Below are 21,784 nucleotides of genomic sequence, written 5' to 3'. Positions count from 1 at the left end.
TTTTCTTTTTCTTTTTTTTTTTTTTTTAAGACCAGGCAACCAAAATTGCTTTTGAATTAAAAATTCATGAGAATTTTTTCAGTTCACATTTATTCTTTTTTCCTTTTACTTTCGGAAATGTTCCACTCTGATCAAGTATGTATTTACTCTGGGTTTATGACTTTTAAACTTCATCCAAATGTCTGTAAAGAAAAATGTCAATGCAAGCCCTGCTCTTTTGCATCTGAAATGTTGAATGAGTAGAGATAAAGACATTTCTTTCTTTGCTGTTATTAACATGACCTTCATGTTTTTTCCAGTTTCATTTACGTTAAACAGTTTTTCGATTTTCTAATTTTGTTAGTGACAGAGGGTCTCTTCTCCTCTCTCAAGCCCAGTGTGTCCTTTTTGGTGGCTAAGAGGGAAAGCAAAACTGTCCAGTGTACAGAATGCTGGACCAAGTATTCTTACAAAGTCTTTTGACCAAGTATTCTTACAAGGTCTTTTGACCTTGCCCTAATCTTACTGTGTAATATTGACCTTTTGATTCAGTATAGCTGGTGTTTTCCTGGAATAATGAGTAAGTCATGAAATAGTTGGAGTCTGTCTTCCAGAAGTGCTGTACTGCCTCTTTGGAGGTTACTGAGTGCTTTCAAAATACTTGGCTACAAGTTGTTAAAGGGTATAATGTGCCATTGTAACAAGATCTTACTTGTTATGCTTGTTAATACCCACAAACTGTACCTGTGCATCAGGAGAGGAGAACTGACCCTCAAGTTATAACCTTGGCAGTTCTTTCAGTAAGGCTCTGGACTGGATTTGTAAAGGTATTTAAGCATTAACCTGGTTAATATTTAAAGACCTAAAAAATTTATGCTTTGGAGACCAAATTTATTATTTTCATAAAAGACCTAGGGCTCTTAGTTCTGTGACATCTGCTGATTTAAAATATGCAGAGAAATGCTGAAATACCTTTGAACCATCTGTGCCAGTATTACTTGCTAAGCATTATATGCTCTTAGAAAACAATGTGTGTCTAAATTCAGCTGCCTTGTTAAACTTGGTACCTTTCTCTGTGCTAATTTTTGGCATGTTTCCTTCTTCGTTATTTGCGACTGCTGCCTGCATAGGACCTGCTAACTAACCCCTCCTCCTGTAAGCAGGTGAGTATCATTGTCTGCTTCCTGATCCTCTTGCCATGTGTGTCAAGGTGAATTCCTGGACCATGCCATTGTGGGGTCACAGCTCATGCTACTCTTTCATTTGCCCTTGCACTCTGCATTCTTAATGGGAAAGGTGGTACAGATAATTCTTTTAGCTATATTATTTCTGTGATAGGAGGTAGTTCTTGTTCTTTCACTTGCTTATATCTCACTGCTGGTGTCTGTAGTCCCTTTTTTTATGATCCTGAGGAAAAAAGACCAGGGACAAAGAAGAATGTCAGTGTGAACTCTTCCTGAACCAAAGTAATACTCTCTTGAGAGGAGAACAAAAGGGTCTCTCATGGAGTCTTTTCTCCCACTGTTCTTTTTCTGTTCTGTCTGCTTTGGACAGTACTGAAGTCTTCAGATGCACTTACTAGCCACAGACTTTCTGATAAAGGAAATATTTCTTTGCATAGAAGTGGGCACTTTGGCAGAAGGATTTGTGCCATCTGAGGGGCAGAAGAGTTCCAAATGGACAGCTGAAAACCCCAGAAAATTCAGCAAAAGATTAAAATGGTGTTTAGATAGAGATATTAGGTCATGCACATGTCTTTAAACTGGCTACCTCTCAAGCAAAATTCTTGGCAACAATTTTGAGTGAGAGTGATGCTATCAGGAAAGGATTGATCAGATATGATCATATGATCTCAGGTGGTTTCAGAAGAAATTAGTTCTCACCATGAGTGCTCAGGTATTTGGGAAGTCTGCTCACAACTTTTGCCACATGGGGGTGGCTAACGTGGCAACATATCAAAACAAGTCAATATGGTAGACATAGTTCTCTGAAGTATTGATAATTGCCAGAAGCTAGGGTGCTGCCATGGTAGGAGTCCTCAGCTAACCAAAATCAAATTGTATTTGAAGAAAGGCACCAATGTGATGAACACATTCCACATGTATAGTCGTTTCACCACTGAAATTTTAGTTGCGTTTTGAATTTTCAACTAAAATATCAAATCTGAAATATTCTTTGAAGCACATAACATAGTGTTATCTCAGATGAGAAGTCAGTAAAGGGTGATGGCATAAAACTTAGTCATCTTGGCTGTCAGGTTGACACCAGCTCCAAGTGTTCTTGTGTTCAGGGCTTGGGCTCTCTTACAAAAGCTAGTTGCCACTGCTCCCTTACTCCTCTTTTTCTGTGTCTGAGAAAATATGGATAGTCCATATGCAATCTGTTTTCCTTGAATTAAGCTTGGAATCTGGCTTTGGTAAAACCTGAGGCTTCATCTGCTTTTGCTTACACATGACTCCAAGAAGCTATAAATACCTCTCTCCTCAATATGAGTTGAAGAGGATATATTTTTAGCTGAGTCTAGCCCTTATGACCAAGTAGTGGGTCATGTCTGAATAGTTCAAGTTATTCATCTGTGTTGAACTCTGTGGGTTGGGGAATTGGAAATGGCATGGACACTATTATGTCCATTCCTGCTGGATGGCTCTAAAGAAAGCTGGCTAAACCCCTGCGTCACATACATAGCCAAAGGCTGAAACTTTCTTTCCCTTGGGATGGATGCTTGTCACTATCCAGGTGTCCTTGTGTGTAAATATTATCTGGTGAGGAACAGTGAAGCTTTTAAACCAAGAGCACAGAGCAGCAAGTAGCTTTCTTCCTTTCAACAGCTGCCCATGTCCATATTCCCCTGTCTTCCTCCCCACAAACTGAGAAAACTTAAGAAAACTTTGAAATCTCTACGTGCCAGATTATATTGGGGAAACTCCTCTTGTTGGTATTGTTAGATATTCTCTCAGAAATAATAAACTTACCCAATGCCAATTTTACCTTTTTTGAAAACACTGTTTGATTTATTGAGTAACTTTGCAATTTTATTTCTGCCAAGTTAGATGCTGTAGGCATATCTAGAAGAATTTACTAAGTGCATGGCTTCAGCTGGTGCATTATACCTATTTAAAAATGTCACTTTCTATTGGTGGTGGCTCACTGCAACACTTTTGGATGTGGCTGCATGAGTCCTTTGTATATCCAGGAGCAACACAGATTTGTGGTAGCTGACTGTAACAATAACTGAAATGACAACTAGCAGTATGAACCTATGATTTACACTGAACACTCAAATGCTTGGGTATCAAAATCTCTTTAGAGTTTAGTCATGCTGATGTAAGTAAGCCTTGAGTCGCAGAACCTTGAGTCCTGAGAGCGAATTTTGGGAAGCACCCATTCTGTGTGCTTGCCATAATCTGACATGTTTCCCTGAGTTTCTGCTATTGGCCACTCCCAGGGTCAGGATGCTGGGATAGATGGACCTTTTGATCTGACTCAGCATGCTTGCTGTTACATGCTAAAAAAGAAGTCGTGTTGCTTATTTGATGGGTGCATTCAAAGCTACATTATACTGGTAAATCTCAAAATCTCAAGGCCTGACAATATGGATATGTCATGAAAAGGCATTTTATAAATAGTTCCTGCAGCAGTTAGCTGAGAAAATAAAAACTTGATGGTCAGATTGAGTTTGCAAATGTTTGATTTCTGTGTGCTACGACAAATGTTCTGGACTGGATTTTCAAGTGTTTTTCAGGTGATGAATATGGCAATGGGGTTATACAGACAACTTTGCAAAAGGGTGATTTCTGTATTATTAAATGTATTAATTAGGTTGTTTTAAAGAGAAGATAGTTTAAATGTAGATTTTTACCATTTAGTAAGATATATTTAGTAAGATAAATGCCATCATGCCCTACTGTTTGCATCTCTCATATAATGTGGATTGGTCAGGTGCAGTGGCAGCCATAAGATATAACAGATGGGCTTTATTGCTTATGCTGCAGCCTTTCAAGAATGCTGTGTAACCCCTAGAGGAGGCATCTGCTGAAGGATATGCTGTGACACCAGTGATCTTCCTCAAAATGTGCCTGATTCTCCTATCACACCCATTTTTCACATTAACATAATGTAATTGATGATAGAGTGAGTCCAATAGGTCAGAATCAGGTCCAGCATTTAGCATCAAAGATGAACTTATAGATGTTAATGAATGATATCTGTTTGTCCAGTAACACAGGATCTACTCCCATGCTTTCTGCCTCCGTCTCCTTTTCTTATCATGTGGGTGGATATTTCTAGGTTGGGATGGGTTTGTTCATTACACTGAGCTATGTCTATCAGTCTTGAGTGAGAAACATAATACTGATTGTTTTCTCTCCCTTTTGAAATACATGCAGAAAGAGATGGGCTCAACAGAAGACCTCTACCTCTCCACACGAAAGGTGAAAGAGCTCTCTGTGATTGATGGCCGGAGGGCCCAGAATTGTGTCATTCTCCTTTCCAAGTAAGTGTGCTAAGCCTTAGCTCACAGGGTGTGCCATGATCAATGCAGAGGCAAGAGGGGATGAAATTAAACAAGTGGATGTGTTTCTTTTCCCAACTAGATCTTCTGTTTAATACCTGCAGAGCCTCAGATAAACCTCTCTTACAGTGTCATAAAAGGACATTTCTCATACATGTTATCTCACTTAATAAAAATATCCACACACACACATTTTGTATGTCAAACAGGTGGGAATCAGCTTCTATCAGAAGACTCATCATCAGAAAGTGATCAGTACTCATTGGTAGATGAAAGCAGCTCTTTGGCAGTGCTTGCACTTCACTCTAAGTAATGTGTCCCCCATGTTCTATTTCTGTCATTTATCTCTGTTCTGCGTATTTCTTTTTAAATATTGCTCTGACCATCTCCCTGGAACAGAGCAGAGCTGAGTGTGATGTTCATTTTGGACTTGTGGTGAGAACAGTGGCAAACACTGGCATTCATATTCAAGACCTGAGGTGAGCTAAGCTGGTTAGAGCATGGTGCTAATAACATCAAGGTTGTGGTTTAAATCCCTGTGTGGGCCATTTACTAAAGAGTTGGACTCAATGATCTTTGTGGGTGCCTTCCAAATCAGAATATTCTGAAGAATTAAGTCTTCTATTTGTAAATTATGTTTTTGAAGCCAAGAGTTGCCTTTGTGTATTCCTGCAATGACTAATGCATTCAAATGCAGTGACATCAGGGTCCTTTTTTTTCCCCATGCCTTTCTACCAACATGAGTGCTGGGTTTGAGGTCTGTCACTATCAGATTTGTCAGACACTGATCAAACTGAGAAAGTTGCCTTTCCTACCAGAGGAGGAACAGCAAGGCTGGAGACAAAACTGTGGCAGTACTGAGCAGCAAAAGTGTTTCATTGGGCAGTAGAAAATATGGGTTCATATGGATGTGATGCTTGTCTGTTCTAGCAAGCTGATAGTTAAAGCAAGACTGCAGCCAGACCACCAGGAATGGAGTGAGTTCTTTCCCTTGCTTAGCGAAACATGTGGAGGCTCTCGTTATGCTACTTATGTGGCATTAGCCTGCATGTCAGCAGGACCCCCACCATCCAAACCTTCCCTGAGGAAAGGCTTACATTTCTCTCTCTGCAGAGGTTGCCAACACACGTCTTTGCTGGTGTTGGCAGCTGGCTGAGGCTGGGGCAGAGAGAGAGGCATAAGGGCACCAGGATTTTCATTCTGTTTGATGAACCTACTGCATTGTGTCTGGGGTTCAGATTAACTCTGTAAGCAGGTGGAGCATTTCCTGGAAGTGGTAACATGTGCTCAGTTGGCTGGGCTGAGGAGGATCCAGGAAGGTGGTCCATGACTTGGTATGGCACTAGATATTTATTTGTAAAAATCTTATGTCTCCAAATCAAAAGCAATTTGGACAGCAGCAATGCATGTTTTTCAACATTCACCTCCTCTGGTGGGCAAGTCTGGGCAATCTTACCTGAGAAGAATCCTCTCCATACAGAAAGAGAGAGGGGACAGTTTCAGTGTTTTGTCTTATTGCTGCCTCCAGCAGCAAGGTTATTGAAGCATGAACCTTGCACTTCAAGATACATGGCATGTGTTCATTCCAGGTCTGCCATGAAATTAGTGGAACTTGAACTGCTAGTCTGGACTCAAACCAGAGGTGAAAGCTGTGTTTTGTGACTGTCAGCTTCTTCACTAGGAAATATCCTGCTCTTATTCTTAGCATGTCTAACATGGAGGAAAGAGATTTGGAGATTGTGGTGTCCCTATGGAGCCTGCAAGTTTGCACTGTGCTCTGTTAACTTTGCTGCTGTGGTATTGGAAACACCACCTGCCAGGGCTATCCCACTGGCTTAGATAATATAATGTTTGTAACAGATAGTGTTACACCCAGAATATCAGAAATATTTTTCAGGTTGACGCAGGACTGGTATTCCTCCCCAAACCTCCCTTTTAAATGCAACCAGAAAAGCAAAAAATCTTTGGGATCTGAAATAGCACCTTTACGTTCTTGCCTCTTTTTTTGCGGTTTGCTGTTACATGGTTCTGATATTAAAGACAGGAATTGGAAGGAATGGCTGCAGACAATAGTTGAAAGGGCTTTATAACCCCTTTGCAGGTTTTTTCATACCCCATGTCTTCCTCCTTGAGGTTAGACCCTGAAGAGACACTCCCAGCCAAATTATCCCTGCTCTGCACTGCACTGCATTGCTGCCATGCACTTGCTGCTGCTGCAGCACAGCACGGCTGTGCTCCTGCAGCACAGCTCACCACGTGCATGGGGGTGTGCACACACATACAGTGAGAGGGGATTTAAAACTGGGGACAAACAAAAGGAGTTTCTGCAACCCAGAGCTGCAGCCCCAGATTTCAGGTTGCCACACTATCTGCCAACAGCTGTTTCCAATTGACTCTTACTGTGCATATATCCCTGTAGTTTATTCCCCCTTTATTTACACTAAACCATCATGTCCTTTAAAGTAAAATAGCTGCATGGGTTGGGTTTTCTTTCCCTCCCCTACTCAAATGTTTTTGTTTTACTAACACTGTGTTAGAAGGGGTCAGGCAGAGCCCATATTTCATATGGTCCAACAAGCCAAAACATATCAAGAGTGAGAAATAGATGTCTCGCTTTCTTTTGCAGAGAGACTACCACATGGTAGGCTGAAAAGAGATGAAAATTGAATTGCTAGTTGATTTTTGCTGACATCTAACAAATTCATAAACCTTCCTCCCCAATCTTTACTTCCATAAAAAGATATCTCTTTCAACTACTCGATAGTAGCATCTTTCAGTTTTCCTGCAGAGAAAGGATTAAATTGTCCCTGTTTAATAGAGTCTGATGGCTCTAAACCAAAGCTCTGTTCCATAGGCCATCTTCAAAGGCTTAAAAAGCATAAGATGAGTTTCTCTCACAGTACTTCTAGTAGGCCATAGTTAAATCAGGGCATGGAACCATCTGTTTGTAGTCAGTTCAGGTGGCCACCAGCTTCAAATTTAGCTTTCTTAATGGTGTTTCAAACATATAGTTACTTTTGTCACACTGGAAATCTGCTATCTCTCATGAATTTCCTGATGTCTTCAGTTTCCTCCAGGCTGGAGTTTTGTTGTCAGACTTGTGTGGTCTGTAAGAGTCATCCCAGATCCCTATGTTTCCTTGCTTTCACCTGGCAGCTGGAAATTTCTCTGACCTCTCTCACCGCTATGGCTTCTCCCTGCCTCCATTACTTAAGTAATTGATAATATTTTTGCTGCTCTGTTTTTGTAGTGTCATTTCTTTAAATGGCCTTGAAGAACATGCCCAAGATATGTACTATTCACTGTCTTGCACTGTGAAATGCTCTGGAGAGACTGAGTTATTTGAGACATCTTGCTTGGAAGAAGGCTGAACATATACTTACGGAACTTAGTGCACATTTTTTTGCATTATTTCCAGTGAAATAATTATGTCAGTGTTCTTCTGAATAATGTGATGAGTTTGTTATTTCTGTAGCTCAGTGAGTTGGCAGTAACCTTCCCAAGAGGCTGGAAACAGTAGGCATGCTAGCAAAATGTCATAACACCAGTAGTAGCAGAAAGCAGAATGTGACTACACAAGAATAGTTTTAAATGTGAATGTGACATTAGACAGGTACTAGCAGGCAGGTTTATCAAATGTTTGTGGCTTTGTGAATCAGTAAGGGAGAAGAAAAAAGGCTTGGGCAGAATTTCCAATGAGAATACAAAAGACATAAACTATTTTTCTTACATCACTGTACCTCTTTAGTGCTTTTAAACTTTTTCAGTTGAGACATGAAGGGGATGAACTATTCAGCCTATGTCACTCTGTGTACCAGCTTTGCACTGCCCCAGTCCCTGTGTGCCTTTCTGCAATGGGACAATTCAGTGTTCACCCTTGTTTTAAGGTAATTTTGAAGCACTATGATATTCTGGAGTACAGATCATATCTTGATACAGAAAGAGCTGATTGGACTCAGCATTCCTGTTCCTCAGTGTGCTGCATTGAAAAACACTGGGCAGTAACCAGTGCCTACTGGATTCCTGGAGAGATGTTTTGTTTTTAAGTAAAGGTCCACAATAAATGGCTTTACCTGCTATGCTGAATCCATACTCCAAGGCAAACTGAACACATTAGTCAGTGCCATCTTGTCTGAGGAACTTGAAGGTAGGGTTGTGATAAAAGACAAACCCACTGCTTCATCAGTATCTCAGGGTAATTTGGGGATTCCCATATTTGGTCCTGCTTTACTCTTCTTGGCTCAGAAAGATAGTCATCCCCAGATCCTTCTTGGAAGGTAACTGAGAGTATTTAAATGCAAAGTTGCTTGGTTACTCATGAGCTTTTGCTGAAGGAGAACAAGAAAAGAAAAGCCAGTTTCTTTCTGTACTTGCCAGAATACTTCCACAGTGATGTTCTGAAAAGGCGCTGGTGAATTCTTTTTCCCCAACGTGTTGATATAATGGTGTAAGATGTACCTGGTAAAATGTCCCAGCTGTTGTCCCACAAAAGAGAAAGCACTCTTGTCTTCACTCATGAGATGAGTGGGCAGCTGGGATAAGGGGATGTGGGAAGAGTGGCTGCATCTTTCTGTCTTCTGGCTGAATGTGTAGTTAGACCAGCCTGCCTCCTGAATGCTTCTTCTGAGAGGAGGCCTTTACAGATTAGTGACAAACAGTATTCCCAAAATGTAGATATTGAAAAGCCTGCACTTTGGGAGCTGTACAGAGCCTTAGGAGAGCTCAGGAGTTAGACAAGGCTTCTGTCTCAGTCACAAAGTTTGGCAATGAATTGCCTGTGTGAAATGACTTTGTGGAGATGGAGTATTCTGCAGTCACTAAAGCTAAGATTTGGGTGAGCTGTACAAACTGGCCTTAGCTAAGTATCAATCAGTGCTTGTCACTGTCACAGGTACTATATTGGCATCTGTTGGGAACACCATAGTTCAGCAAGAGGTATAAAATGTCCTTGATACATGATAATCAGTCCTCTTCTCCAAGGTAAAAGGAACAGTGGGTCTGTGATCCATGTGTTATGGGAACTTAACATAGCTGAAAAAAACCTCAATTTCTCTGTTAGTGGGAAAGTATGCTTCCTTCTCAAAAACTAGGAAAGATCCAAAGAACAAGCCCATGATGTAACTCACTTTTTCCTTGGGGGGGGAGATGGTTAGTGAGTGACAAGCATTTTGCTTTGATTCATGGGAGGGAGAAAGAGAGGGGGGAGGTTACTGTGAGTTAAATCAATGGGTATATTTAAGGAGAAAAAATGAGCGAGCACTGGGTGTCTGTAAGGGAAGCTGATGTAAAACTGCAACATGTCTCCCAGGCATGTTCTGAGTCAGGCTGCCGGCGTTCTCCAAGAGGATGAAACAATAAACCACTTGATGTCTGCAAGTGAAGCTGGTGTTAAATCAGTCGAGGTGTCCTGGGGAGATTAGTGATGAATTACTCTGCAGAGTCAATAGAGATTATTTATGATGCCGGAGGGGATAGAGGGAGGCAGGCTAAGTACCATATCAGAAGTTATTTGGTACTTGTTGAGCTTTAACATTGCTTGAAGATGACTCAAGCAGTTGGATTTCCATATACTGCCACCAGATGTATGGGTGAGGGAAGAAGGAGGGAGTATTTTCAGTAAAGATCCTTTTCCTTCCTCATCTGGCCAGTGTCAGGCTCCTGTTGAACAAAAACAGGCAGTATGTGTGCTATGAGTGAATGTGCTGCAGCTGAGCAAAGGGGCACTGTATTTTGTTCTGGTCACATTTACTTCCTGTGTCGTGATTGCAGGATACGTGATTTCGAGAAGGGTAAGGCAGAGGGAATACAGCTTGAATTGTATGCTGTTCCAAATTGAGTTACCTCCAGCAGCTGGAGGAAGAGTACCTGGATCTGCAAAGCTTGTAAGAAAGTCATTGCAGCTTTCCAATAGATACCAAAATTTAATTTCTGTAGTGTAAGTTTTTGGGCCATAATTGCACTTTAATTTTGCTCTTTCATATGAGTTTTAGGCTCTTAGGGATGCCTCTTTTCAGTTTTAAATGGAAAGATTTTACACATCTGCTTTAGGTTCTTCTTTAATCAGTTCACCTGCTTCTGTTTAAAAGGAGAACATCTGTTTCACATTACTGCTGGCCATCTTTAAGATCTGCTACATGGCTGGGCACGAGTTTTGAAAATACAAGAATCACTTGATTAACAATTCTTTGGCTGCTTATTCAGACAGTTTGTAAATGGGAAGATCTGTGTTTTGTGTCACTGTTGCTTTTGAAAGGCATCCTGTCCCAGAAGAAGAACAAGCCCATTTTGGAAGAGTAAGATTGTTCTGCTGTAAATCCTTCCGTACTAGTAATTAGATTGGTAATAATCTAGGATGCACACCTGCAGGCACCATGACCCTGTTGCAGTCCTGTAAATGACCAAGTTAAACTGCTTCTCAGCAGGGGACTGGCAAGCTTTCTGCTTTTCTCTGCTGTGGGCTAAACCATTCAAACCAGATGTTTTTCTGCTGATGGCTGGCGGAGCACAGAATCATCCAAGAAATGTTGGTATAACTCTCTGTCCTTGGGGCTCTCAATTATTTTTGAACAGAAGATGTTTTCAAGTGTATTTAATGCTGACGAATGGCAGCAAACAGAAGAGCTTGGAATCCTTGGGCTTCTGGACAGAACAGCAAAATCAGTGGTAATATATGCAACACCGTTGTGTTGCTGTACCTCAAACCTGTTTATTTGGTCCTGTTTACTGCATCCCCAAACACAAACAGAGGTACTTCCACTGTGTAATGGGTGGTCAGTGAGTAATTGCTCCAGTTACTTGCATGGAAAACACGTGAAAATGCACCCTCATTCTTTGTAAACTCTGTGAAAGTAGCAACAAAACCCCTCCACCCTGGTGTTAATGGGTTGCTTTATTTCTTTCCCTCTCACAGACTGTGTGCCTGTGTTACAAGTTAAGTCTCATCTGCAGGCTGCAGATTCTGAAAAATGCAAAGGTGATCTCTAAAGGAAGAATAATCAACAAAATGTAGCACTTTAAAAACTTCAGGCACTGAATTGTTTGGGCATGTGGGTATGTGTCTCCTAGGGACCAGGCCCACAGCCACCAGTTTTAGCCCTTCTCTGGTCACAGTGTTTGATCACAGTCACATAGCTGTGGACTTTACAATTCACTGTTTAAGCCAAAAGTATGCCTTCCACTTTCTGATTGAGGCTGTAGAGTTTTGTGCAGAACCTCATGTACTTAGGTTTGTTTTTTTCATCCAGGGTCAAACTAATGACCTGAAATAAAAAGTTTCCAACCTTTCCATTGTAAAACTATTAATCCTTATATCTCATCTGAGCATGACCCAATTATGAAGCTTTTCTGGAAATTCAGTTCTTCATCTTGCTTAGCTGGTATCTGTTTTCCCTCCTTGTGGAAAGATTACATGATGACCAACTTTGAACACAATAAGAGGAATTAGTTCAGAGATGTAATACTTACAGGATTTCAAATGTCAGTTGATTCATATTTTAGTTTCCAGCTGTTGGTTATATTGGGCAATATTAAAATATTTTAAGTGTCTTATATTTAGTAATATTTCCTGTCTATAAAAAAAAAAAGCTTTTTCTTTTGCTTTTACCATATTTTTCCAAAAATGTGATTCTATCCAAGTGTTAATGGCAATATGAAATTTCAGCATGGAACTTCTTAGCACTGAAGATTAAAACATTTGCTTCATGCATCAGCCTGTCTCTTATTTATATTTGCATTTTCTCTTTCTACTATTAATTAATTGATAGTAGAAAGTCCATGAAGACTGTAGACTTCACTCTTCAAATATTTCTTTTTACACTCTACTGTTTAAGTCCCAAAACTGAGATTTTCTTGTGAATGGCTTTTCCTTTATGGTTCACTTCAGTATTTCCTACTCTCCTGAAATGACTGAGTATCATGGGTTGGGGTTGGTGCATTTCTTTGTTGACATCTGCTCTGGGAACAACCAAGTTCATTTCAGGTATCCATCAAGCAACATCTTGGTAATGACAAATTTTGATGACTCCTGATCTGTCCTGGATTTTGAGTGGAGACCTTGAGACTTCTTTTCTTTATTGATTCTGTGTTCAGTTGTAGCTGGTGGCTCCTAGTCATTGTACACAGATTGACAGGAGTAGGTGGTAAGGAGAGTGTGATCTTAGTACCTCAGATAACATTAAAAAGCTCTTGTTTTCAGAGCTTGTTTCACAATATGAAACATGGTTTTGCAGATGCTGTCTGTTCCTATGTCATCTGTCATTGCTGACAGAGTGAATTTACCTGGCACAAGCAGTTTTCTTGCAAGAAAACTCTTTCTCAGTAAGGGAGTTTTCAGTCCCATTATTTGTTACTCTGGGAGATGCTTTAATATTCACAAGTCAGGATGTTACATGAGCTCACAGTCAGAAGTCACATGGGCATGAAGGGTTTTACTATAGCAAAAGAACTTAATAAGGGAGGTGTCTGGTATGGGGGAGCTTGGAAGTACTTTTGAGCTATGAGGACTTGGTTGTTACTAATCCCCATCTGATATTTGATGTTTGATTAGCTGAAGAGGATAAAAATATATTATCCATAAAACCTCTGTGTTTAGAACTGATTTATTCCTCTTTCTGAATATTCTAGAATAGCAATGTCACAGTAGAGCTTGCTGTGGCTGCTTCATGCCTGTTTAGTGCAGTGTTTCAGGCTTCCTACTTTCTGAATTGTCAGAGTCACTTAAGCTTTGCACTAATGGCACAATGCTGATACTTTTGAAAGGTTGAAGCTGTCTAATGAAGAAATCAGACAAGCAATCTTGAAGATGGATGAACAAGAAGACCTAGCAAAAGATATGCTTGAGCAGGTGAGAAAGACTAAAATCGGGTATAACTTATTTTTAGGTCCTTCACTGCCTTTTCTCAAGTGCATGTGTCTACTGGCACTGCTGTTTTTCTGCAGATGAGAACTTGGCTCTGTCATGTCAGTGGAGCTGCACAGGAGAGCATGTGAAAAGTATTTTCCCCAATGTTGTTGTGTATACCTCTGTCATGTAACCGTTTCTCTTCTTGGTGCAAAATTTGCATGATTATAGGTGGTATGAGGTTTCTTTTTAGGTCCTCTCTTTTCCATAATTTTTCCTATCTCTACTTTTTCCCACTGAGTATTTATTGTTGCTGTTGTTTTCCTTTTCTCTTTTCTTTTTCTTCATCTCCCTTCTTTACCTGCCTTTTCTATTGGGAGGTGTCAGGAAACAGGCTATGTAGGTCAATGATTAGAGCCAGGACAAGAAGGAATCACAGGAACCATTAGAAGGGGGGGCCAGGTACTTCCATCACCAGCACCTGGTTGGCTGTATAACTTGTGAGGAAGAACACCCCTCAATTACACCACCATTGCCCAATTTCCATTTATAGAAGGTGACAGATGATGCTTTGACCAAAGAGACATGTGATAAAGTTCCTTAGGAGTGTGCAAAACATTATAATTATGAACTGTCTAATAAATGTGATTCCTTCTTTCTGGGCAGTTAGTGTTTAATCATGAACCAAAAGCTTTTCCATTTTGGAAGTTTATAGCCTACTTGTCATGTTCTCTGAATAACCACAGCTGCTTCAGAAGTCACTGCAAGCTCCTGATGCTCCACACCTTTGAATATCACATATTTGCAGAGTGCAATAAAGTATTAACAAGTGGTAAAAGGCAGAGTGCTTCATATGCCTTGTGAGTGGTTTTTGTGGGTGTGAGCTGAGGCTGTGTGCAGGGCAGTATTTGTAACCATACTAAAGCACAGCTACCACCAGTTCTGTCAAAAGTCTGTCCAAGTATGAGCTTTTAAGGTCAGCATATGAATAGCAGCTAGTGTCAGACGCATATCCAGTTGTTTGGTTATTGTTTATTGTTTCAGCAGTGGAGGGCATACCCGAGAGAGATAGATGAGGCTTTGTATGTACGATAGGCACGATGGGTACTTCACTCTGTTTGGGACACATCCTGCTCTTGTTTGCACCAATCTAAACTCCAAGTAGTGCTGTGGGAATCAAGTTCTCTCTGTACTTCCCCTTGGGTAAGTTGCAGTAGCAGTTGGCCTTTAGGATTTTGAAATGGGAAATTCCCCATAGAATTAAAAATTAATCTTAATGGGGTCAGTGAAGGATAAAGACAGAACAGCAAGCAAAGGTTTAGAAGAGGTCAGTTTTGTAGACACAGCTGCAGTTTTTTGAAGTTATGGTCACACGGCTGAGTCAATGTAATGCTTCCCAGTGGTAGCAGAGAAATCTGAGGGCTCTCACTACACCAGGGTTTGTTTGTGCTCCTCTGTCCCCCTCTCATTTTCCTTGGATCTCACATCTCAGTGTTTGGTTTGTGTCTCTCACTCTAGCTACTGAAGTTTGTTCCTGAAAAGAGCGATACTGACCTGTTGGAGGAGCACAAACACGAAATCGAGCGCATGGCCCGGGCAGATCGTTTCCTCTTCGAAATGAGCAGGTCTGTTTGGTACATTACAGGAGAGTGCACACAGGACTTCTTGGAAGCAGCTGTAATTGTTATTGAAAATGGATCATCTGGCACTGTGGGGGAATGTGCAAGGTTGTGGGCCAGCATTATACCCTGTGTTTGCCAGAAGCCTGTGAATGTTACAAATATTTCTGTTCATGACACAAACTTTATTGACAAGAAGCACTCTCTGTGCATAAGGGCCTGTGCCCTGACAACAAGCAGAAATCTGCCTCCTCTGCCTAAATTTGTTCACAAAAAGGAATGCAGATACAAGTGTCAGATGTAGTGTAGCCAGGGGTCAGGATTTCATATAGATCCCTTTTTCTGTCAAGCTATCTCATCTCCTTATCCTCTGACCCTCTTTCTTGTTCCGACTTTACTACACCCCTGATGAGGATTAACATTTTGTTCTGCTAATGGAGGTGTGGCTGGCATCTCCCATGACTATATTTTAAATATAGTGGGAATTCTTCCAGCTCCTTTTCAGTTGAGAGCAAAACGGGACTTGAGGTCCACCATTTTCATAAAAAGGTTGATTGTGTAGTGTTATCTGTTTGAACTATGTCCATAATCCTATGCCTTGGCTTCATGGTACTGAACATCCAACCATTAGATTATGTGGGGAGCATACTGGCCCTGGACTTCAAGAGTTCCAGTTCAGTGTTGGCTTTCCTCTGCCCTTCATGCAGGATTGACCACTACCAGCAGCGGCTGCAAGCATTATTCTTTAAGAAGAAGTTTCCAGAGAGGCTGGCAGAAGCAAAACCAAAAGTGGAAGGTATGGTTAAGAGAGCTTTTTCTAAGAGTTGGGTAGAGAGGTAGGGAAGGTCAAGAGGGGCTTGTCTTCCAAGGAGATGCTGTTACATGCATGCTGTGTTTGTAAAGCCAGTGAGCCCAAGGCATGTCGTATCCTAAGAAATAAGTTCAGTCTGACACTCTTCTTTCTCACCCATTGACTTAATAAAGTCTGTTCCATGGTTGTTACACTGTAAATATGACCTGACAAATATGGCAGTGTGCTGTCAGCCTGTGCTGAGCTGCCAAAAACTTTCATAGCCTTTCTGTACAGGTCAGCTTTCCCTTCTCGCCCTCAAGTCCTTGCATCTTCTCTCTTTAAAGGGCACTTAGAATAGATACTTCAGGACATTGATGATCTGGGAACGTGTAACCTAGAAGCAGGGGAGGTGTGTGGTTTCTGTATCACATCCATGGTTATTGCAGAGAAGAAGTGAGTGTATTCTACTCTACATTTTCAGAAGAGCTCAAGCCTTTCCTCTGTTCTCACTGGCTATGCTTTTAGAGTGTGAGGTACAGCCTTGGTCCTATGTTGAGAGGAGCTTCCTACAAGTTCAGTGTAGTGCATTTTCCTTCCAGTTGCCTTCATTCTGGGGTTGTGTGGGTGCAGGAAGGACAGCACCCAGACAGAGTTGCAGCAGTTGTTGTGCAAATGCTATTCAGGGTATTTCAAATTATGGGCCCCAGCATGTTAAAAACAGCCACTGGGCAATAACAGCTTCTTTTTTCTCTCTCTTCAAGCCATTCTTCTGGCATCCAAAGAACTCATCCGAAGCAAGCGTTTGAGGCAACTCTTGGAGGTAGTTCTTGCCTTTGGGAATTACATGAACAAGGGCCAAAGGGGAAGCGCTTATGGCTTCAAAGTCTCCAGCCTGAACAAAATTGCGGACACCAAATCCAGCATAGACAGGTGGGGTGAAAGGCCATAAATATGTTGGTAACTGTGCTGCTCTATCTATTAGCATAGTAGGGAAAATGGGGTTTTTGTTTGCTTTTTGCTCTGTAGACAATTGAAAATCATGTCTTACTTGGCATTTAAGTAGTGCTCTTCACTCTTAAAGATTCTGCAGCAATTAAGACCAGCTATTAACACAGCAACCAAATTCTGCTGTTTCTCTGGATTGTGCACATCTGATGTTGGAGTGTGTTTCTGCAACCTTATGCATAGATGACAAAATGTATTTCACAAAAACTGAAATAAGTTTAGGGAGGAAAGGATTTCTATGGAATTTTCTCTTTCTACCAAAGTTTTATGGCCATAGTCTTGCAAAAATAGCAAACATGAAAAAAAACTTTTGAGCACAATTTTATGTCTCCTGTGAAACATGGTGTATATTTCTGAGGCAGGACTGTCACAAACATTTCCTCTATGTATACCACTAATGAAACCATAAGGCATAGCTCAGAGAGACTGATCCTGGTTGTATCTAGGGCAGATAAGGAAAACAGCTGGTTTTGGAATGTGGAGTTTACTGTTCATTTACATGGACTGCAGGTCTTTATAGTCACTCTGTGTTTTGCCCCATATCCCCATACTGGTTCTGGAAATTAATCCAGCTGAGACTGGGTAGAGAATATGACTTTTCAACTACAGCAGCACTAAGGTTTTCCTTGGAGAAAGGAAACTCCTTGGGGTAAGAAGCTTGCAGGTTCTTACTAACTTGCACCTTCCTTGAATTTTAAGACCTGCTGAGACCATAGTTGTGGTTAAATTACTTCAGGTGTGACAGAATGAATGATGGCAGTAAAATATCATAAGAAATTCATCCCTACCTAATAGAGTTTGAACTAACAGAGTACTGTTCTGACTACCAAAATGTCCTTTTCTGTGTTCCAAGGCTAACAGTTGTATAGCAAATGTTGAACTCTTTTTTGCTTTAATGTAGCTTGACTTAATTTTTCCATGTATTAGATGTCCTGTGCAGATTCTGTTCCCTCACCAGTTTCCCAGCTCCAAGGCTCCAGTCTGAGTGAAACAGTGGCCATCTGCTATCTTCCCTGTCAGTTAACCACATAACACCCACCCAAAGTAGCTGTTATGGCTGTCTGTTCTCTTTACATGCAGAATTTCTTGTTTACTTTACAAATTTCCTTAAACCCTCTCCTGCATCCTTCATACAACTCAATCCCATCTGCTCCTACTTGGGCTGCCATTGGTTTTACGTTAGTACATATACGCTCAGCTGTTTCATTACTGCTGTAGTTTTTTTGCAGCTTTTCCAATCTTCAAGAACTTTTCTCTTTTCTTGATCAACTCTGGGGTTTTTTTCTCCACATTTCCTCTGAGGACAGCTTGCTTCTCCCTTAAAAGTTAATGTCCCTTTAGTACTATTAGTTGTTTATTCTCTGAAGTATCTGGTGACAAATATTATACTGTGTTATGCAATTTTCTTTTCTATTACACTATCTACATACATGGATGGAAGCATGCTGGTGGTCCCAGAATAAATTAGGATGCATTATATTGCTTGAGGTTTTAGGAAGGATGGTTCATAAAGGACTAATCCATTTCAATCCTTTGCACTTTTCTTTCAGTAGCACAGCTGCTAAGTGCTGACACATTGTTTATTTTGTTCAAACAAACACATTTCCTCCCCAAATATTTTTCACTGATTTGTCGCAATCCTTTCACTATCCTTTCTTTCTTGTGACCATCTTCCTTCTCATTTCTACCTTTTGTTTTTATTTTGTTTTCTTTAGGAACATTACACTCCTGCACTACCTAATTATGATCTTTGAAAAGAATTATCCAGATATCCTAGATATCCAGTCTGAGTTGCAGCATCTTCCAGAAGCAGCAAAAGTCAAGTAAGTCCAGTGCTATTTCTTCTCAGAGCTGAAGTTCCCAGCGATTTCTGTTAACTTAGTTATCATAATTTTTTTTAACTTCTGTCTTCCAAACCCATGGCCAGCCTTACAATTGTAATGCCTTAGTTGTACATAACTGAATTGATAGCTTTACTTAGATTTTCCTGTATTTACTTTATTTCTGAATCAGACTTTCTAACTAGGCTGGCTGTTGCTTGTGATTCACTCACCATATTCTATGGCTGTTCATCTAAGTGTGCTATTTTTTCTGGGTAATTGCAGGTTTGTTTCTAAGATAGGGTCAGTTAGGCACAGAGGCTACAGTAAATCTTTTTCAGGACAATTCAGTTCAAACTTTTGCACACATCAGTCTTGTACAGAAATATGGAAAGCATCATACTTTTTCAAAAAAGTCAATGGTCCAGTTCTGGAAGTGTTTGTGAAAAATTACTACAGAAGCCAGCCCCCAAAATACAAATTTTTTTTTCTCTTTCCAAAGCACTGCTCAAAAAATATTATGCATAATATTTACCCACACATGATCCTTCGTGTAAGGAACTAGTCAACAAATGAAAGACAAGTGAAAAATTAATGTATTTTCACACTTAAAAGGCATTAATTAAAGCTTTAGTGGTGTTTTTGAGATGTTAGCTACTGCTCCCCAAATATTTGGAGGGGATGCCTGCTGACTCACAAATAGGTGCTCACTAGTTATCTGGAATTCAAGACTTATTTTTCTCACGAGTCCTAGAAAAAAAAGAAACTCACGTTTATATATGATGAGCAGACATTCAGTGTAACATTTGTGCCTAGGGAAGCATGTATGAACATTAACAGTACGTTTCTATGCTCAGTTACAGTGTAAGCTGGCCCAGACTACCATATGGTAGAAGTGCAGATGGAAAAAAACTAAGTTTGAACTGGGAGGGAGGAAAAAAAAAAATCACATGTAATTGTACTGCTAATGGGATTTAGTAGTTATGTGGTGTAAGAATCATATGTAGAGATAATCTGAGACTGCAGTGATGTGTGTGCTAAAGCTGTGCTCCTTGCTGGTGTGTCAGCTGATCTCTGCACGCTGGCTGTGGGGCGTACGCTCCTGGCCGAAGGGTCAGGCACAGCTTGCAGGGCAGATGTTCTGAGGGCAGCCTCCCCCTTCCTTCCCAGGAAAATCCCAGTTTTCAGTGTGACCACAGGCAAGCAGGGTCTGCCTCCTTTTACATCTTACATACAAAAAGTAGCACAGAGCATCAACAGATCCCCCTCCCCTCGTTCCCAGTCATCTGGCGTGGCTGGTGCCAGAGGCCGGATCCCAGACGTGATGGGCCAGTGGTCTGTGCTGCTGCACAGTTCCTGTACCCCTGAGTAACACTGCTCTTTTTGTTTTATCTGCTCTGCCTCTGTCTCCTGTGCAGCCTGGTAGAGCTGGAGAAGGAAGTCAACAACATAAAGACTGGATTGAAAGCTGTTGAAACTGTAAGTATCTGAAGGTTTCCAAAGTGCCACAATTACAATATCTCTCTCAGAATCAGGGGCAGTATATATTTTATGATAAGATAAAGTGGGCTTTCTTTTTTCATTCCTTTCCATTCCATTCCAGAATGCATTAACCAAGAAAAAACAAATAAAAGCTTCTCATGTGGAGCTCCTGCTGATGATCTTAGCAGAGTTAAGGCTAATGAAAAGCTTGTTTGATCTCAACCTGGAAAGTAAAAGGACAGTTTGAAAAGTGGCATGGACTGAAAGAAGAAATAAAATTCATACTCTTTCTTACTGAGGGATGGATGTCTGCTGAGCAAGTGTTTCACATGGCTCTTGGAGTAGTAGTAAGCAGGTAGTGCTCTGTTATATGCAACCCTATCTTCTACCCTAAGCACACCTTGGGAAGGCAAAGGGAAGGATAGAAACTAGTTAAAAATGAAGCAGCTGAGCTGGCAAGCAAAGCAACATTACTGCTACTAATGAAAGCTAGTTGTTGAAAATTGCATTGGGTGATTTCTGTGCAAGGATTACCTGTTTACAAGGGACTAACACAAGACCCTCCAGTCCTTCTCATTCACGTGAAACAAGACAGTGATGAGTTCATTTTTCTTTCATGTGATCTGAATTTGCTTTTGCCTCTGCGATAGAGGAAGGTATCTTTGTCCTGTCAGTGGCCCCCAGGCTGTCTGGCTGTTGCCAGCAGTTCATTGTGTAATTAACCAGTGATCCTCCTGTGAGGAAAACCCCCCAAACTTTCCCAAGCTTATTTCTGGATTGTTGGGGTAAAGGAAAATGCAGCAATGAGACGAAATACTGCTCCATACATGGAGTACAGTGTTTGGGAATTAAAAGAACCTGTAAAGGAAAGGCTGACATGGAGTTCATGACATGAAGAGAGGCCCAGTTTTTGGCTCGGACAGACAATTCCCCCCCTTTGAAATGTGAGTAGCTAACTCTGTTTTGCTTTCTTTCATGAGATTATTTGTCCTTTTGCCTTGACAGCTGATTTTTCTTCTCTTTTCTATACATGGGTTCCATGGGCAACCTCTCCTTCCCATACAATCACCATCTTCCTGCCTTGGTCTTCTTCCTGCCATGGTATTTTTCTTCTGAGGCTGCCAGCACCTCCCAGTCTGCTTGCTCAGTCCGTGGTTTTCTGGCGTGTAAAAAGCAGCACTGTAGCAACAATAGAAGATCACTGTCAGGTGGAAGGGGGAGGAGGGGAAGGTGTGATTCTTGATTCTCTTCCAGTGTGTTCTCACCACAGCTTTGGCTCCAGTGACTGGTGTTTCTTCAAGGCCCCTTAAGAATAGAAAGCTAAAAATAGTTTCACAGTCAGATGTTCTTAAAGGTACTACGAACCATTTGGCTTCCTGGATTTGCAGCTCACTTCTATGTAAAAATAAGATGCATTCATTTTCAAGACATTCATACAGCTGTTGCCTTTGTGTAGGATGTTTCCAGAAGACGGATAAGTAATGGAAGGGAACTTTGTCATCAGAGCCCTTCTCTCACACAGCAAGAAGATCATAACCACCACTTGAGAGATTACTACCATGGTTGAATCATTTCATCCCTCTAGAGAACCCAGCCCACCAGGGCCAGTTCCAGCCTCTGTGTGCTACTATGATTAGCAGAGATCATTTCTAGAAGATTTAGAGGAATTTATTTTTCTTTGGTGTCACTCTCTGGCTGATTACATAGTCATACTGGTTGCTTGTGTAGATTTAAAGC

At 41.0% G+C, this 21,784-nt stretch overlaps 1 protein-coding gene across 4 annotated transcripts in view; it reads left to right on the top strand.

Annotated features, from left to right (window-relative positions):
* Window positions 1–21,784, top strand: part of DAAM2 (dishevelled associated activator of morphogenesis 2) — a 202,322-nt gene that overhangs the window by 162,661 nt on the left and 17,877 nt on the right. For 3 of the 4 annotated variants that reach the window (XM_036380209.1, XM_054514303.1, XM_036380208.1), the window contains 8 exons: window positions 1,110–1,142; window positions 4,365–4,471; window positions 13,247–13,331; window positions 14,847–14,953; window positions 15,655–15,743; window positions 16,502–16,670; window positions 18,461–18,568; window positions 19,984–20,044. In XM_036380209.1, coding sequence (XP_036236102.1) covers window positions 1,110–1,142; window positions 4,365–4,471; window positions 13,247–13,331; window positions 14,847–14,953; window positions 15,655–15,743; window positions 16,502–16,670; window positions 18,461–18,568; window positions 19,984–20,044 — 759 coding nt within the window. The remainder of the gene's footprint in view (window positions 1–1,109; window positions 1,143–4,364; window positions 4,472–13,246; window positions 13,332–14,846; window positions 14,954–15,654; window positions 15,744–16,501; window positions 16,671–18,460; window positions 18,569–19,983; window positions 20,045–21,784) is intronic. The other variant, XM_036380210.2, reaches the window with a different exon arrangement.

The sequence above is a fragment of the Molothrus ater genome, chromosome 3, assembly GCF_012460135.2.
Source record: "Molothrus ater isolate BHLD 08-10-18 breed brown headed cowbird chromosome 3, BPBGC_Mater_1.1, whole genome shotgun sequence".
NCBI lineage: Eukaryota > Metazoa > Chordata > Aves > Passeriformes > Icteridae > Molothrus > Molothrus ater.
This window is presented reverse-complemented; position numbering and strand designations above follow the sequence as displayed.